The following is a 16407-nucleotide window of genomic DNA, read 5'->3' as shown; positions in this document are numbered from 1 at the left end:
CTTCTTTCACAGAGAACGAGAAGAAGACAAGGAGATGGCTGAGTTTTTGAAGAACAAGCTCTCCAAAGGAAGCCTTGTGAAAACAAGTATTTATTCATATGCTTATCTAAAATATTTCTATCCTTCTTATTTCTGTTGCTCAAAGTGGTTGACAATAAATGTATTTACATAATCATAAAAACGTATCTGCACAAGTGACTCAGTTAGCAGAACAGCAGTTAAAATATAGCAATATGTACATTTTTTTAAAAAAAAGAACAAACTTTTAAAACAAAATTTTTAAGGATATAGCCTAAACCAGCCCTTACAGCAGTCTGCAGCCTTTTTGATCCTGCGGGCACATTTGGAATTCTGACATGACATATGGGGGCCGCAGCAATAAAATGGATTAAACAAAACGGCTGCTGCAGAAGGCAGAGGCAGCCACAAAATGATTGCCATAGTAGACCTGAGTAGACCATACTGACTTTGATGGACCAAGGGTCTGATTCAGTAGAAGGCAGCTTCATGTGTTCATGTGTTCATAGTTTAGCTTCAGCAACACAATACAGATTCTTGTGTTGTGGCAGCTGCTACCAAAGCAATGTTTTAAAAAATCTACACAGCCAATCAAATCTCCAATAGTCAATCAGAAACCTTGCTGGGCAAAAACCCTACCTGGCCCTGTCCACTTCCTAAAAATGTTTGGTGGGCACCAGAAAAGGTGTTGGTGGGTGCCATGGTGCCCATAGGCACCATGTTGGGGACCCCTGCCTTAGACAAACCAAGGTCACAATCTAAAACAGCGGTTCTCAACCTGTGGGTCGCGACCCCTTTGGGGGTCGAATGACCCTTTCACAGGGGTCGCCTAAGACCAGGGGTCGGCAAACCGCTCTTTGGCCCCTCGAGTGCAGGCATTCGCGGAGATGTTGGTCGACTCGAGACTAATGCCAGTCGAGACAGTGGGGGGACGAGATGAATACCAGCACGGAAGTACCGAAAGGTTTCCGAAAGGGGGCGGGAGAGAGACTATGCAGGAGGGCGGGAGAGAGTCTGCGCAGGAGGCGCTCCTGTGATGAAGGAGCGACCGCGTGCTGCTGATGCTGGCGGGCCTGCTTTGGGGAGCACCAGAGCTGGAGCCGCGCTGAACCGCCTGCCGCTCTGGTGCCTCCCTCTCCCAGCATGCTCCCCCCTCCACCAGCCAGCTGTTGGGTGGGCTGTTTGGCCTCTCCCCGGGGACCCGGCTAGCTGGCCAACCTGGGGGCCGGGGAACGTCGCGGCCGCTGCGGCGCCCTGTCGGCTGGGCGTGGTCCGCCCGGGCCGGTTCTCCCGCTCGCCAGCTGACGAGCGGGCCTGTCGGCGGTTGTGGGGGCTTCTGGCTCACCCCCCCCCAGACACTGGGAGGAGGCTCTAGCCAGCTGCCATTCACCGCCTCTCCCGACTGCTCTCCCGGTGAGTGGAGGCTTGAGAGCTCTTCCCTCTTCTCTTGCCTGGGGCGCTGGGGTCGTGGTTGGGCCTGGGCCTGGGAGCCCAGGTGGGAGGGCGACCCGGGATGGGGTTATTGGCCATTTATGAATGGGAGGTTTTGCCTTGGATTTGCCACTCAGATGCACATTTTCCCCATCCAGATTCTCAAAACTCAACAGTAAGCCCCCCTGCAGAGTTTTGAGAATGCAGATGGGGAAAATGTGCACCTAGAGAGCGGCAAATCCAAGGCAAAACCTCCCGTGCATGAATGGTTGTTAAAAGGCATTGAGGAAAGGGAGGGATGAATGATCCAAGTCAGTGTGTGTATCATTAAGTTTATTGAGTTAATAAACAGTGTACCTGTAAAATTACAGGTATGAAGTAGCAACGAAAATAATTTTATGTTTGGGGGTCACCACAACATGAGGAACTGTAGTAAAGGGTCGCGGCATTAGGAAGGCTGAGAACCACTGATCTAAAAAGTAATGACAAGGCCTCCAAATAACAGTACATCAAAATCAGAGAAAAGAAGCATGGTTGAAATAAAACAATGGCTCCAATTGGCACTTAGCTCCATACAAAGAAAACACCAGGTGACCTATGGGGAAGGGAATTCCATATGTGGCACCAATACTGATAAGGTGCCTCAGTCACCATCTGTCTCACCTGAGTAGGTCTGTAGATCCAGAATAGAGTCTCTCTAGAATATGTCAATAGACAAGCAAATTTGTAAGGGAAGAGACTTCAATACTTTTGCTCATATCCATTGAAGAACCCATATGAGGTATTTTATATGCAAAGATCTGGATGAACATATCCCTGTGATCTACTGAGCATTCAGCAGAATTTCTGCTTGACCTGCACGAAGCAGGAGTTTCACCACTCCAAACAATTCTGATGGACAGTTCCTAGTAGTTGCAATGGAGGCAGAGAGAAGCAATCTATTTTGCTACTGTCGCAATCACAGAGTAGTATGTAAAAAGAGCTCTCGCCCTGTGTTTGGTCCATGTTCACCCTGAGATTGCCCTCCACTTTCACTTTTCAGATTTACCAGTTGCTTCATCATCCCACTCCAAGCTGCCTCATACACTAGAATGCTACAAGGGCTTGGTTTGGGAGAGAGGTGTCTAGAAATAACAGTGTTAATTACCCAAGTTAATTCCGATTTCAGAGACTAACCAGGATTTCAAAAGGACTGTCCAGCGTGTCCTATGGTAATCCTAAAACCCATACAGATCCATCTGTCTTGAAGGGCTGACCAATAAAACTAGGTCCTCCATTACTATTGAGGCATGGTTCCTCTGAGCATAGATCTTATCAGATAGGACAGGGGTCGGCAAACTCATTAGTCAAAAGAGCCAAATATCAACAGTACAACGATTGAGATTTCTTTTGAGAGCCACATTTCTTAAACTTAAACTATATAGGTAGGTACACTGTTTATTAACTTAAACTTTAATTAAAGTTTTAAGTCTTAATTAAACTATAGGTACACTGAATAAAACTTGATATCATACTTAATAGTGATCTTATTTATTGATAAAAATTAAATTGTAAGTCTCTGCCATTTCCCCCTCCCCGTCCGGAGTCCTTGTCTGGAGGCCTGGTCTACCGCCATAAAAGCCTATTGGTAGACCTGGCCTCTGGCTGAGTCTCATTGGGAGGCCAGGTCTATCCATTGGCTTTCTTGGCAATAGACCTGGCCTTGGGAGGCCCTTAGAAGCCAATTGATGGACCTGGCCTCTGAAGGGGGACTTTCCCCCTCCTCGGAGTCCAGGTCTACCGCCAAGAAAGCCAGTGGGTAGACATGGCCTCCCAATGGGACTCAGCCGGAGGCCAGGTCTACCAAAGGAAGCCCTCCCCGCCCAACAGCTGATAGGCGGGGGGGCCAGGAACCGCCGAGCCGCCTGCCCAGCAATTGAGGGCAAGGGAAAGGGGGACCCGGCCATTCTCCACGCTCGCCCGCTCGCCATGCTCTCCACTCGCCCGCTCGCTCTCTCAGGCGCGCCGGCTCCGCAGCCCGGCTGCCGGCGCAAGCGGGCGCAAGAGCAGGGGCTCCGAACCAAGTTCGGAGAGCCGCACTCAACGAGCCAAAGAGCTGCATGCGGCTCGGGAGCCGCAGTTTGCAGACCCCTGAGATAGGATATGTCCACAGCAAAGGAACCCCCCCAACCCCAGAAGAGAATACAAGGTCAAGCATGGGTCTAGCTATATGTGTAGGACAGCCCCACAATGTCACAAAGCCCTGTGCTGCTTCAGACAATGGGGCTTTGGTTGAAATCCTCCAAGGCCAACAGCTCAGTGGTCTCAAAAACAAAAGCACTGACCTCTATCAGCTCTGAGAAAACTACTTACACTAGGGTTGCCAACCTCCAGGTATGAGCTGGAGACCTCCTGCTATTACAGTTGATCTCCCGCTGATAGAGATCAGTTCACCTGGAGAGAAAAAAGGCTGCTTTGGCAATTGGACTCTATGGCATTGAAGTCCCTCCCTTCCCAATGCCTGCCCTCCTCAGGCTCTGCCCCAAAAATCTCCTGCCAGCGGCGATGAGGGACCTGGCAACCCTACCTTACACTGTGTTCCTGCTCCTGATAATGCCAACCAGGTCACTGCCTGTTTTACCTCAGACTGACCTGGCATTTTGCAGACTGACATTTAGCAACAGTAAGGCAGAACAAACAATGTCACAGTGAGGAGGGGTACTCTGGCTGAAAGGAGCTGGAAAAGAGGGAAAGCCCAGCAATATTTTGCCTCTTTTCCTCTTGTCTGGACAGATCTTCCCCATCTACCATCTCTCTCAGGGGCCTGAGGCATCCTTTCAACTTCCCCGGGGGCGGGGGAGGAATATGGACAGTGGTGTTATTCGAATGACACAGTGAAAGAACAAATGTATGCACCGAGAAAGACCGTATGACTTACACCTCACTGATCAAATGTGCATATTTTCTCTTTGTGCGCCTTTAGATTCCACAGCTGTCATTCATTTGCATAAATTAATTTCATCTTCCTAATCATGGGAGGTCAAGGTCATGAAATTCCTGCTTCCAAACAGCTGCTTAGAAATGTATTCAGCCACCTTTCAGGTTTCTGAGATTTTAGTCCACGCTGCCTACACACTTTCAAGCATATCTTGGTAGCCGTAAAGGCTAGAAACATGATTTCAAAAAAAATGAAAGGAAGCCTTCTCAGGTTGCTGAGTATTGTGTGTTTTTTCTTGGCACCAGCAGAATCCCACTACCCATACTACTTTACTTAGGAGAAACCCAGTTAATGGTTTAGCCAGAGCTTATGTGTCTGAGGCCGCCATGATCCAGACCAGATGACATGGCCTGATTCACTTAACCACTTTGTAGCACGGTTGGCTGCTTCTTGCAAAGGGAATTACACAGGAGCTGCTCCAATTGGGAAGCTATTTGTGTAAAGAAGCTCTCCGTGCAATTTGAATGATCTATCAGCTAGTCAGCGTGCACACGCCCACACACACACACTTCAAAAAAAGGGAAGGAATTACATGTGATTGAGTGGAAAGAAGTTCCCAGTACAGTATTATATGTGTATATTGTATTTCTATCTCACTTAATTGAAAGGTTTTTAAAGAAATGTCTTCCCAAATGCAGTAGCACCAGTCAGTTTTTCCCCTCAAGATGCAGCTATAGCAAAAAAGGATAGTTTCTATCAGGGCTGTGACCTCACTGGGAGTTCCCAGAGTTCCTGCAAGACACAGCAAGTCCAAGGCCTCCAGGGGCCTAGTTAGGGTTGCCAACCTCCAGGTGGTGGCTGGCGATCTCCAGCTATTACAGCTGATCGCCAGGCGACAGAGATGAGTTCACCTGGAGAAAAAGGTCGCTTCAGAAGGCATTATACCCCATTTGGGAGGTATTATACCTCTATGGCATTATACCCCATTGAAGTCCCTCCCCTCCCCTGACCCCACCCTCCTCAGACTCCACCCCCAAAATCTCCAGGTATTTCCCAACCCAGAGCTGGCAACTTTAGGCTTAGTCTTGATCATCGGCATGTGGTGATCTCATTTTGCTGCCACGGCACACACTATGCATTTGAACTGTACACTCTACAAATGCAAACTTGGATAGGCATACTTGTCAGAAAGCCAGACTAGTGGCAGGCCACTGTTGAGTGTGTTTTTTGGTTGCAAACCTAAGCTTTCTCCACATGAGTTGGTTATGATACCCCAATTTCAGCACACATTACAATGCTACTGACACACACATACACACCACATCCTAGGATGATCTGTCACTCACACTGAGGTCCTATCACAAATAGGATTGCCAGCTCCAGGTTGGGAAATACCTTGAGATTTTGGGGGTGGAGCCTGAGGAGGGTGGGGTTTGGAGAGGGGAGGGACTTCAACGCCATAGAGTACAATTGCCAGAGTGGCCATTTTCTCCAGGGGAACTGACCTCTGTCGCCTGGAGATCAGTTGTACTAGTGAGAGATCTCCATCTACCACCTGGAGGTTGGCAACCCTAATCACAGACATGGCAATGATCATTTCTTTCTTTACAGCTCCTGTAAAAGAAAAGAAGGTGACATCAAGAGGACAGCAAACCTCCACACCATATGTGACAAAGACAGGCCTCACCCTCCTGAAAGAGTGCTGTGGCTTCACCTGCTCAATCATGTAGGCTGGGGCCGATGCCCCCATCTTCCCAACCCAAGATACGTTCATGGGTAAGCCCTGCCCCTCCCCAGTCAACTGGATCCATCCAAATCATAGAAGATTCACAAGCCTGTGGAGAGGACGCCTGGGATTTCCTTGTGGATGACGTGGAATTTGAAAACAAGCATGGTAACCATCAGGAGCCTAAAGACAGGACCATCCGCCCACACCTCTCTCCAACCAACTTACGCAGTTCAGTCCACAGGGGATCACAAGCAGAGAGCAGATGCGCCGTGGAAGAGACAACTCAGAGAGACAGAGAGTGGGATTACTGTTTTTTCCACCTGTTAATACCACAGGCAGGGTAACGGTCATCTATCAAGAGGGTATCTGCCAGCAGGCGACAGGATAATAAAACAAGGAAATCTTGGAGGGGTTGGGAATGGGATGTTACTGTCATAGATGTGACCCCACCCTCATACACGTCAGAAAGGCTGCATTCTTCCTTCTGTCTCCTGACAATCTAAAAGCAGAAAGAAACAAGCAGAACTTCCTTCCCTCATCCACCAGTGTGGAAGGCTGCCTCTCCCCATTCACTCCCTCATTAGCAGGTTACATCCAAACTGTCATGATCCAATGGCAACCGAAGTGCTCTGAGGTGCTCTCTGTTCCATATCCTATCTGCAAAAAGCCACTCCAAAGGGGATAATAATAGCAACCTGCTTAAATGAGAGCATTATTAATTACCACCCAAAGGTAAATCCTGGACAGAAAGCAGTCCTTCATTCTTGGGAGATTACGAGAAGGACAGGTGACTAATTAAGGGATGCTTCACAGAGGAGTCATTATAAAAGATAAATGAGTGTCAGGAATATATATGCATGCACCGTTATATGTGCATATGCATATGTCTGTTTAGCTGCAAGTGTGTAAATTGAAAAAAATTGCTACACATATGATTTATGCAGTGAGATAGACCCTTGCATGGCTTTCGCATATAATGGTCTACACAAGTGTACATATGGTCTTGCTACAACTGTGTAGGGGAGGAAACATGCATGGAGGACCACTAAGATTCCCAGAAAATCATGCATTCCCAAATCTTAAACCATCCATAGTGGCACATCCAGTCTCCTCTTTGAAACTTCCCAGGAACGTTTCTGCAGCATCCCTTCTATCTATTTCCCAATCCATTTCAAAATGGGGGTAGCCATCCCTGAAAAAGTTCAAATAGACCTTTCTGCAACCAGCACCTCTTACTTCATGTCCTCTCCTCTGTAGTAAATAGATTTTGACGGGTAGCTGAGTCTGTTGCTAGCAGTAGAAAAGAGCAAGAGTTCAGTAGCACCTTAAAGACTAAGAAATATTGCCAGATATGTTGTTAGTCTGTAGTAAATAGTTGTTCTTTTTCTACTTTGTGGCAGCTTCTGATTTGAAAACGCCTTTTGGAGTCCCCTACCAGTGCTTATTACCCCATGGCCCTTCCTCTAGTTCTATGGTGCTTTTCTCCATTGGAAACTGGTTGGACATGAGAACGTCCACGCTCTTAAATATTAGTCTCACAGAATCTCTGGGAAACGGGGGGGGGGGGGGCACGAGGGGCGCCAAGACAAAGATTCCCTCTAGGCCCCTGCTCACACCCTCCAGACCCAGCCCAGATGTCATTTGAAAAGAAACCATGTGACTCATCTGGCTCCACAGACTGGGGCGACTGGGATTTTACCCCCATAGTCCCACCTCCCACAGCAATCCTGAGGATAACAGATGCCTCTTTCCCCATATCCCTTTCCTAACACCATCCAGTGGGCAGTCTCCAGTAGGGTTGCCAGCTCCCTGTTGGGAAATACCTGGAGATTTGGAGGGTGGAGCCTGAGGAGGGCAGGGTTTGAGGAGGGACTTCAATGGGGCATATTGCCATAGGGCCCGCCTTCCAAAGCGGCCATTTTCTCCAGGTGAACCACTCTGGAGATCAGTTGTAATTGCAGGAGATCTCCAGCCACCCCCCGGAGGTTGGAGAAAAAAAAGGCTCGGTGCTGTGCGGATAATGGAAAAGATCCAAACAGCACTCACAAATATATAGAAATTAATTTATAAGGTGCAAAGGTGCAAAAAGTGAGCATATATACACGAAATACAGTCCTATACTATAAGATACACATACAAATTTCTCAGTATCAGTCCAGCATAATACAATAAGGTTTATAAATATCCTGTGAATCAGGTAAGTAAGCAGAAATCTTTTTTGGTCCCGTTTGAAATTATGTTTATTTTATGAACTTCTTGGATACATGTAGCTGATGTAGCCAACGCGAAACGTGATCCAGATCTAGACTACACGTCCTGATTGACATTCTCTCGTCGTGGCCTTTGCCTCAGACTCCTTTTCTCCAGCTGCTAATAAGCACAAAAAAGTCCATCATGGACAATATACATTGACTTACCTGATTCACAGGATATTTATAAACCTTATTGTATTATGCTGGACTGATATTGAGAAATTTGTATGTGTATCTTATAGTATAGGACTGTATTTCGTGTATATATGCTCACTTTTTGCACCTTTGCACCTTATAAATTAATTTCTATATATTTGTGAGTGCTGTTTGGATCTTTCTCACCACCCGGAGGTTGGCAACCCTCATCACCAATAAAGTTCAGCCTTCCCCCCCCCCCATTGCTCTAAAAAGTGTTGAGCATGTACATCCAAGAAGGCTGCAGCCGCCTAGGAGCAGGGTTTGTTATCTGGCCATCTTTGTGCCATTTAATGCACAGATTCTGTCTGTTTGGGGGAGAGCTGAGGGCCCTGCCAATGAACTGAAGCTTAGCTGTGACAGTCTGTTTTGTCAAATGTTATGTGAAGCTCTGTAGATGAATCACTGTGCATTCATGTTTTCTTCATCTGACGTTCCACGGCTAGCAGCCAGCTATTCATGGGGCTTCTGCCTTTGCCCTGTGTCTGCATATTTGCCCACTTCATGGGGGATACGTTGGATTAGCAATGTCCAGTGCTGGTTGATGGCTGAGAGGCCGTGACTAGGGAGTAGGTGGGAAGAGCGATGACTAATGGACATCTGCAGGGACACGAGTGTCACTTCATTAACGCCAGCCTCATCACAAATTGGATTTCAAGCCCTGGGGGGCTCGCATGGCTCATAGGCGCAGATCAAAAAAACCTCTGTTAATGGTTGCACACTCCATTTAGGAAGGAAAACGAAAATTTCAGCTGCGAGAAGGAGATGGTGTGACGGCCAAACTAGAAAAAATGGGAAACGATCCAAGAGAAGGAAGAGAGGCTGACATTCTGAATGGCAAAGTAATACGGGGGGTAGCCTTGTACAGACAGCTTCACACAGCAGAAGATTTCACTGCCACTCCCTGACTGGGACTAAATAGAATCCACTCTCATAAGAACATAAAGGCCCTGCTGGATCAGACCGAGGTCCATCAAGTCCAGCAGTCTGTTCACACAGTGGCCAACCAGGTGCCTCTAGGAAGCCCACAAACAAGATGACTGCAGCAGCACCATCCTGCCTGTGTTCCACCGCACCTAATATAATAGGCATGCTCCTCTGATACTAGAGAGAATAGGTATGCAGCATGACTAGTATCCATTTTAACTAATAGCCATGAATACCCCTTTCCTCCATGAATATGTCCACTTCCCTCTTAAAGCCTTCCAAGTTGGCAGCCATTACCACAGCCTGGGCAGGGAGTTCCACAATTTAACTATGTGTTGTGTGAAAAAATACTTCCTTTTATCTGTTTTGAATCTGTCACCCTCCAGCTTCAACAGATGACCTCACATCCATATGCCTTTTCCACCATATACTCAGTCTAAGTCCTTGCAGGTCTCTGTCTGAGAATTATTTGCCAGGGAGTTGGGAATATTCAGTCTGGAGAAGGAGGTTGAGGGGGGACACGATTGCTCTCTTTAAGTATTTGAAAGGCTGTCACTTAGAGGAGGGCAGGGAGCTGTTCCTTTTGGCTGCAGAGGATAGGACTCGCAATAATGGGTTTAAATTGCGGGTGGAAAGGTACTGGCTGGATATTAGTAAAAAAAAAATTTTTACAGTGAGCATTATTTGACAGTGGAATCTGCTACCCAGGGAGGTGGTGAGCTCCCCCTCACTGGCAGTCTTTAAGCAGAGGCTGGACAATCACTTGTCAGGGATACTCTAGGCTGATCCTGCATTGAGCAGGGTGATGGACTAGATGGCCTCTATAGCCCCTTCCAACTCTATGATTCTATGAAGGCTTGTTCTGGCTCTGGTCAACCAGATATTCAGAGTTCCAGAAACCCCATCAGAAAATCCCCCCAAGAACCCCCACCCCCATTATATTGTATTTTAATCCAACAGTTCTTCCAAGAAGCTCATGGCAACACTTGTGGTTCTCCATCATCTATCTTACCTTCACAACAGTCCTGTTTTCTAGGTTGGGCTGAAAGAGAATGACTGGCCCAAGGTCCCCATGTAGGTTTCATGGCCGAGCAGGGATCTGAACCCGGGTCTCCTTGATCTTACTCCATAATGACAGCACTATATTGGTGTCTCTCCAAACGGTTGTGTGTTTGGGGGTGGGGGTGAGGCCCAATGACTATCTATAGGCCTTGGAATCTCTTAAGTAAGTAATGTACTGTGATTTTAAAAGCACGCTGTCATCCTGGAAATCATACTAAACAGAATTCACAACACCAGAAAGCACCCAATGGTTAAAGATGTTCCACCCTAGCACAAGATACAAGATTCTGTCAGGAAACACATACTTATTTGTGCTGTAATATCCCTGCTGTAATAGCAGGAGATCTCCAGCTAGTACCTGGAGGTTGGCAACCCTAAGAAAATGGCTGCTTTGGCAATTGGACTCTATGGCATTGAAGTCCCTCCCCAAACCCCGCCCTTCCCAGGCTCCACCCCAAATTCTCCAGGTAATTCCCAACCCAGAGCTGCCACCCTAGGGTAAGCCCCTCCTAAGCACTGTAGAGATATTGATGGCTCAATGTGGAGAACTTTTAGGAGATGTTTTGGCCAGTTTTCTTGAGTTTCCCTCTGGAAGAACCAATACTGGGAGGATAGATCCATCAATGGCTACTAGCCATGTTGCTTAAAGGGAACCTTCATATACAGAGGCAGCAAACCTCTGAAGACTAGTACTAGGAGGCAGCATAAGGGAAGGCTTTGGCCTCTAGGCATTCTTTGTTTGGCTCTCTGGTGCAACTGGCTGACCCCTTGGGCTGTCAGGTCCCTCTTCGCCCCTGGCGGTTGATTTTTGGGGCGGAGCCTGAGGAGGGTGGGGTTTGGGGAGGGACTTCAATGCCATAGAGTTAGAGTCCAATGGCCAAAGCGGCCATTTTCTCCAGGGCAGTGGCGAAGCGTGGGTTGTCAGCACCCGGGGCAAGGCAAGTAATTTGCGCCCCCTAACCCGTGGATTTTAGTACTCGAGTCTCTTCCACTAGATTAGTTAAAGAAACCCTTACCCCCTAAGCACATGTATTGTTTGTTATGAAAATACTGATGTAATTAAAGTAAAATGCATCTAAATACAAGTTTATTTTCAAACACTTCTCAGAAGAGCATCCTGGTGTCCGCAGCCTCCGCCAGGGCTGTAATGTGTTTCCAAGGAGAGGGCCTGTGGGGGGGGGGCACTGGTCCCCTGCAGAGCATGTTGTGCTAACTGGGGCCTGGGAGGCCTGGGTTCAAATCTTGGCTTTGCTGGGGGGCGCAGAAGGGAGGGCAGCTTGATTTCTGGGGCTTGGGGAGGGGGTCTTGCTGCAGGTCGTGCTCCAGGGGCTGGCTTGGAAGGAAAGGCTGGCGGCAGAAGCCGAAGGGCCGGCCTTGCGCCGAAAGGGCGCGTTCCCGCGGGAGCGGGGCTGCTGTGCCGTGCAGGGGCCGTGCCGGCTCCGCTCCCTGTGCCGCGCAGGTGCTTGGCGAGGGGGCCGGGCCGGGCCTCGCCTCCCTGCGCCACGTCTGCTGGCCCCGCAGCAAGAGCAAGAGCCGCCTGGACGCCGCGCAGGTGAGCGGGCCGGGGGGCTGGGGGGGGTGCGCGTGTCCCCGGGCTGGCGCGGAGGCGCGGGGCCTGCCTGCCTGCCTGCCTGCCTGCCTCCCTGCCAGCAAGCGGCCAGGCCAGCTGCGGCGCCAGGAAGGGTGGCTTGGCGGACGCTCGGCTCGGCGGGGCAGGGGTTGAATCCCGGCTGCGTCGTGCACGCGTGTTGGGTGGTCTCGGCCAAGCGCGTGCATTCTCCGCCTGGCCCACCTCACCCGGTGGGGGTGAGGATAACATGCTGCAGAGGGGAACGACGTGAGCCGTCTTGGGTCCCCACTGGAGAGGAAAGGGGTGGCGGGTCGGGTGAAGCGCCCTTTTGCCGGAGGGGAGGCTTCCCCTTGAGACCCTGGCGGGCGAGGCGAGGCTGGAGCGGACTCTGGAGAAGAGCGGCTGCTGGGGACGGGGGGGGTCTGCCCCCCCTCCCCCAGTCATGGAGACCCGGCCCCTCGGGGCAGAGAGCTGCGAGTGCGAGCGCGCCCCCCCAGATGTTGCGCCCGGTGTGGCCGGCCCCCCCTGCACCCCCCATGCTACGCCACTGCTCCAGGGGAACTGATCTCTATCAGCTGGAGATCAGTTGTAATAGCAGGAGATCTCCAGCTAGTACCTGGAGGCTGGCAACCCTACTGACCCCTGTGTGAACAGGATGCTAGACTAGATGGATTGCTGGTTTGATCCAGCAGCCTTTACTTATGTCCTTATGTACCTGGATGTAAATGTGCTTAAGCTGCTTCTCAGTTCACTTCTTGTAGGGTGGATCTTTTTCATGGACATCAGTGCACTTTTCTTCCAAACAATATTGAGCCTGCTCTCTCTGTGACCTCTCTGTGACCTCTGGAGTGCCAAGTATGACCCTTTAAACAGAGGTGGTTTGCAGCAAGTAATTGGCAAGCTGCTTTGGTTCAGTGGTCATCTGCAAAACATGGTCCATAATTCAAGTACCCGCTCCTTCCAACAGCCTGTCCCCCTGTTCCACTGTTACTTGCTATAAAAAATGATTAAGAAACACACAATTAAGACTGCCCACAGATACCAGTCCAAATGTATAATATTCTGTCTGCAAAGAGGTCAGGCAAGAGATTGGAACAGTGGATGTTCAGACAATTTCCAGTTATGCAGTTGTTTGATCATCCATTGCTTTTTCGTTAATTAGTATTATAATTCATAATTTCTTCTCTTTCCCCTTTTCCTTTGGTCTAAACAGAATAATTTCAACTAGAATAATATCGATGAATTCATTCTCCTCCTTTCTCTATAAGTTTGTAAACCAATGCGCTTATGATTGAGTCATTTGCGCATTGACTACTCCACAAAATATTCCGTTATATCCATTAAAAAAAAAAACAGGATCAGCTCGTCTCCATCACACTACACTACTTTATAAATGAGGAAGCGTCTCTGAAAAGGATACATTCTAAAATGACAGCCCTGGCAGCCCTATGCCAAAGGTTCAAGAAGGAAAAAAGTGATTGGTTATCTAATCTCTCCAGCTTTACTCTGCTACAGTTAAACTTTAAAAAACTTTTTTTAAAAAAAAAAATCCGTGTTCAGGCTAACTTCATGTGCCATAGGGAGCATCATGGCCCCCTGAAGTAATATGGAGCATGCTACCAGCGCAGGAAAAAGGTGTTGGGGAGTTCTTTGGATCTGAAGCTATAATTAGGGTTGCCAGGTCTGGGTTAGGAAATACTTGGAGATTTTAGGAGTAGACCCTAAGGAGGGCGGAGTTTGGGAGGGGCAGGCTTCAATGAGGTAGAATGCCATAGAGCCCACCTTCATAAGCAGCCATTTTCTCCAAGTGAACTTATCTCTGTCGCCTGGAGATCAGTTGTAATAGCGAGAGATCTCCTGCCACCACCCTAGAGGTTGGCAACCTGAACTGTAATATGAGACAAGGTTTGGAATTTGAGGCACTTGGTTCTGAACTGGAAGATGGGAGGTCATCTCAAATGAAGAGTCATTTCCCTTTTTAATCAGCTAGATCCTCCTGTGAGTTCCATGCTCTGTGGACTCAATGGGCGAAAACGCAGGGTCGCTTTAGCCTCTTTTATTCCCTGTTTCAGCCAGGATTGAATGCATTCGTTTTGCCGAACGTGCGTTCGATCCTGGCTAAAACAGGGAATAAAGGAGGCTAAAGTGACCCTGCGTTTTCACCCATCAATATGTAGAAAGGATAATGTCTGAGGGTTATCAGTTGAATGGGGTTGCACATTTGCGCCATGGTGGATTTTTTTCATCATAGGCTTGAGCTTTCAAATTGGGGAACTGAATGTGTCAGAAGCTGAACTTGGCAAAATGCCTTAAAAAGCATCCCCACCCACAAACAAAGCTGATTTTGAAAATAGAAAATACACTTTGAGGAAGTCAGGCTTTCCTCAAAATGTTTACATTTGCTAATATTCCTCTCGCATTGTGATTTTGAAGTTTACAGTCTGGCGAGGTGTGATGTGCTGTGTGTTCAATTGTCATAACAAAGATTATGTCCCAAATGTCTATATTCATATTCCTGACTATCACTCTGCATCGTTTCTTAGCTGGGGTGATTTCCATAAGGTTTTATCATCTGCGAGCCACACACACTCCATCTGTGCCAGTCTTCATTGACATCTTCAGTTACCTGCTTCTGCACCAGAGCACATATACCGTATGTTTTGACAGCCCTGGAAGTTCTGGCGCTCACTTTCTAGGCTGTGTGAATGAAGAGCAATGCAACGTCACTCTGGTTAATGGAGATAAAGCAATGGACGCCTACATTCTCAGCTCTGGAGTAGAGATAACATTTATACCACTTTGCTGTGTGTTGAGTTTATGGGAACGGTGGGAGACCAATAGGGTTGCCAGGTCCCTCTTCACCACCGGTGGGAGGTTTGGGGGGCAGAGCCTGAGGACGGCGGGGTTTGGGGAGGTGAGGGACTTCAATGCCATAGAGTCCAATTGCCAAAGCGGCCATTTTATCCAGGTGAACTTGATCTCTATCGGCTGGAGATCAGTTGTAATAGCAGCAGGTCGCCAGCTAGTACCTGGAGGTTGGCAACCCTAGAGACCAAAGGCATAGCTGTAACCCTTGGCCCAAGGAGTCTCCAGTCTGACAAATCACTATGGAAGATTTTGCAGGACAGCCTTTAGTCTGGAGAGCCTAAAGTTCAGAAAACAGATGAATCTCTGCTATGTATGTATATAGTTAGGCGATATGCAGGGGGAACTTAGGAGCTTGACTCCTGAACGAAGGATCCTAAGTCCTGCATGCGCCATTGGCCCAAAACCAACACGCGCCATTGGCCCTAAGCCGGCATGTGCCATTGGTGACCCGGGGTTGTTTCCCCCCCATCACGGATTGGGGGGAGTGGCCGTGGGCGGCCAAGGGGGGCATATAAGCAGGGCCGTTTGCACTGTGTTCTTTAGTTCTGTTCCTGTTCACAATAAACGCGGTTGCTGTTTGAACTCTGTCTTCGACCTCGTGTGTCCTCACCCACGCGGACTTAACAATCTCCATCACTCTCCGCAAGCTGACATAATAATAAGGAACCTTGGAGTGAACGTTGGCAGGCCCCAGATGGAGCCGATAAACCACATTTCAAAATATTGTGATTTGTTCGGGTTTTCTTTAAATATGAGGCAAACACATTGTGGGTGTATTTCAACACTTTGATCATCTTTTCTCTCTGCCAAAAAATTAAAAAGCAGTCTAGTCAAACCCTGCAGATTTCACAGAATGCCAAACTGGGGATGCCAAAGTGGGTATGTTCCCAGCTTGTTGAAACCATGATGTCAGGATTGGGGTATTATTTGGCTGGCAAGCTCAGCTGTCATCACAATGGAGTGCAGTCCTCTATCGTGTAAGCGGTGGGACCGCCTGAACATTTCTAATGCGCTCAGTTAAGAATTTCAGGAAACAGAGTAAACTGCCAGTGCCTTTAGATGTTTTCATATCCTAACAGAAATGTCAAAATGACCTCTTCCCACCACCTGCTCATGTTGAAATGTCACATACAGATGGGGGCCAGTGTATACAGCAAAATGGTGCCTGCTCTGGAACTGCCTACTTGAAGCAACAGCTTCACACTCCTTCATGGCACGACCAGCTCCCAAGCTTCCTTTCAGCAGCTTACCTAAAATTTAGAATATCCGCTGCTCCAAGATTCTGAGCATGCACAGAGAGGGAAAAGAGAAGAACCCATCTAAAAAATGGTACCTATTTGAAAAACGGATGCCTTGGTTTGTCCGAAATTCAAAGGGGTTTACTATTTAAGTATATGGTGACAGCGGCAAGAGTGGAGTACGCAAGGAAGTGGAAAGC

General features: G+C 48.3%; 1 protein-coding gene across 1 annotated transcript in view; it reads left to right on the top strand.

Moving 5' to 3' along the window:
* Positions 1-6246, top strand: part of LOC130492136 (bMERB domain-containing protein 1-like) — a 33956-nt gene extending 27710 nt beyond the window's left edge. Inside the window, exons 5-6 of the mRNA XM_056865930.1 lie at positions 13-86; positions 5978-6246. Of these exons, the coding sequence (XP_056721908.1) occupies positions 13-86; positions 5978-6096 (193 nt within the window). The 3' untranslated portion in view covers positions 6097-6246. The remainder of the gene's footprint in view (positions 1-12; positions 87-5977) is intronic.
* Positions 6247-16407: the final 10161 nt, after the last annotated feature.

This window comes from Euleptes europaea, chromosome 1, assembly GCF_029931775.1.
Source record: "Euleptes europaea isolate rEulEur1 chromosome 1, rEulEur1.hap1, whole genome shotgun sequence".
Taxonomy (NCBI): domain Eukaryota; kingdom Metazoa; phylum Chordata; class Lepidosauria; order Squamata; family Sphaerodactylidae; genus Euleptes; species Euleptes europaea.
This window is presented reverse-complemented; position numbering and strand designations above follow the sequence as displayed.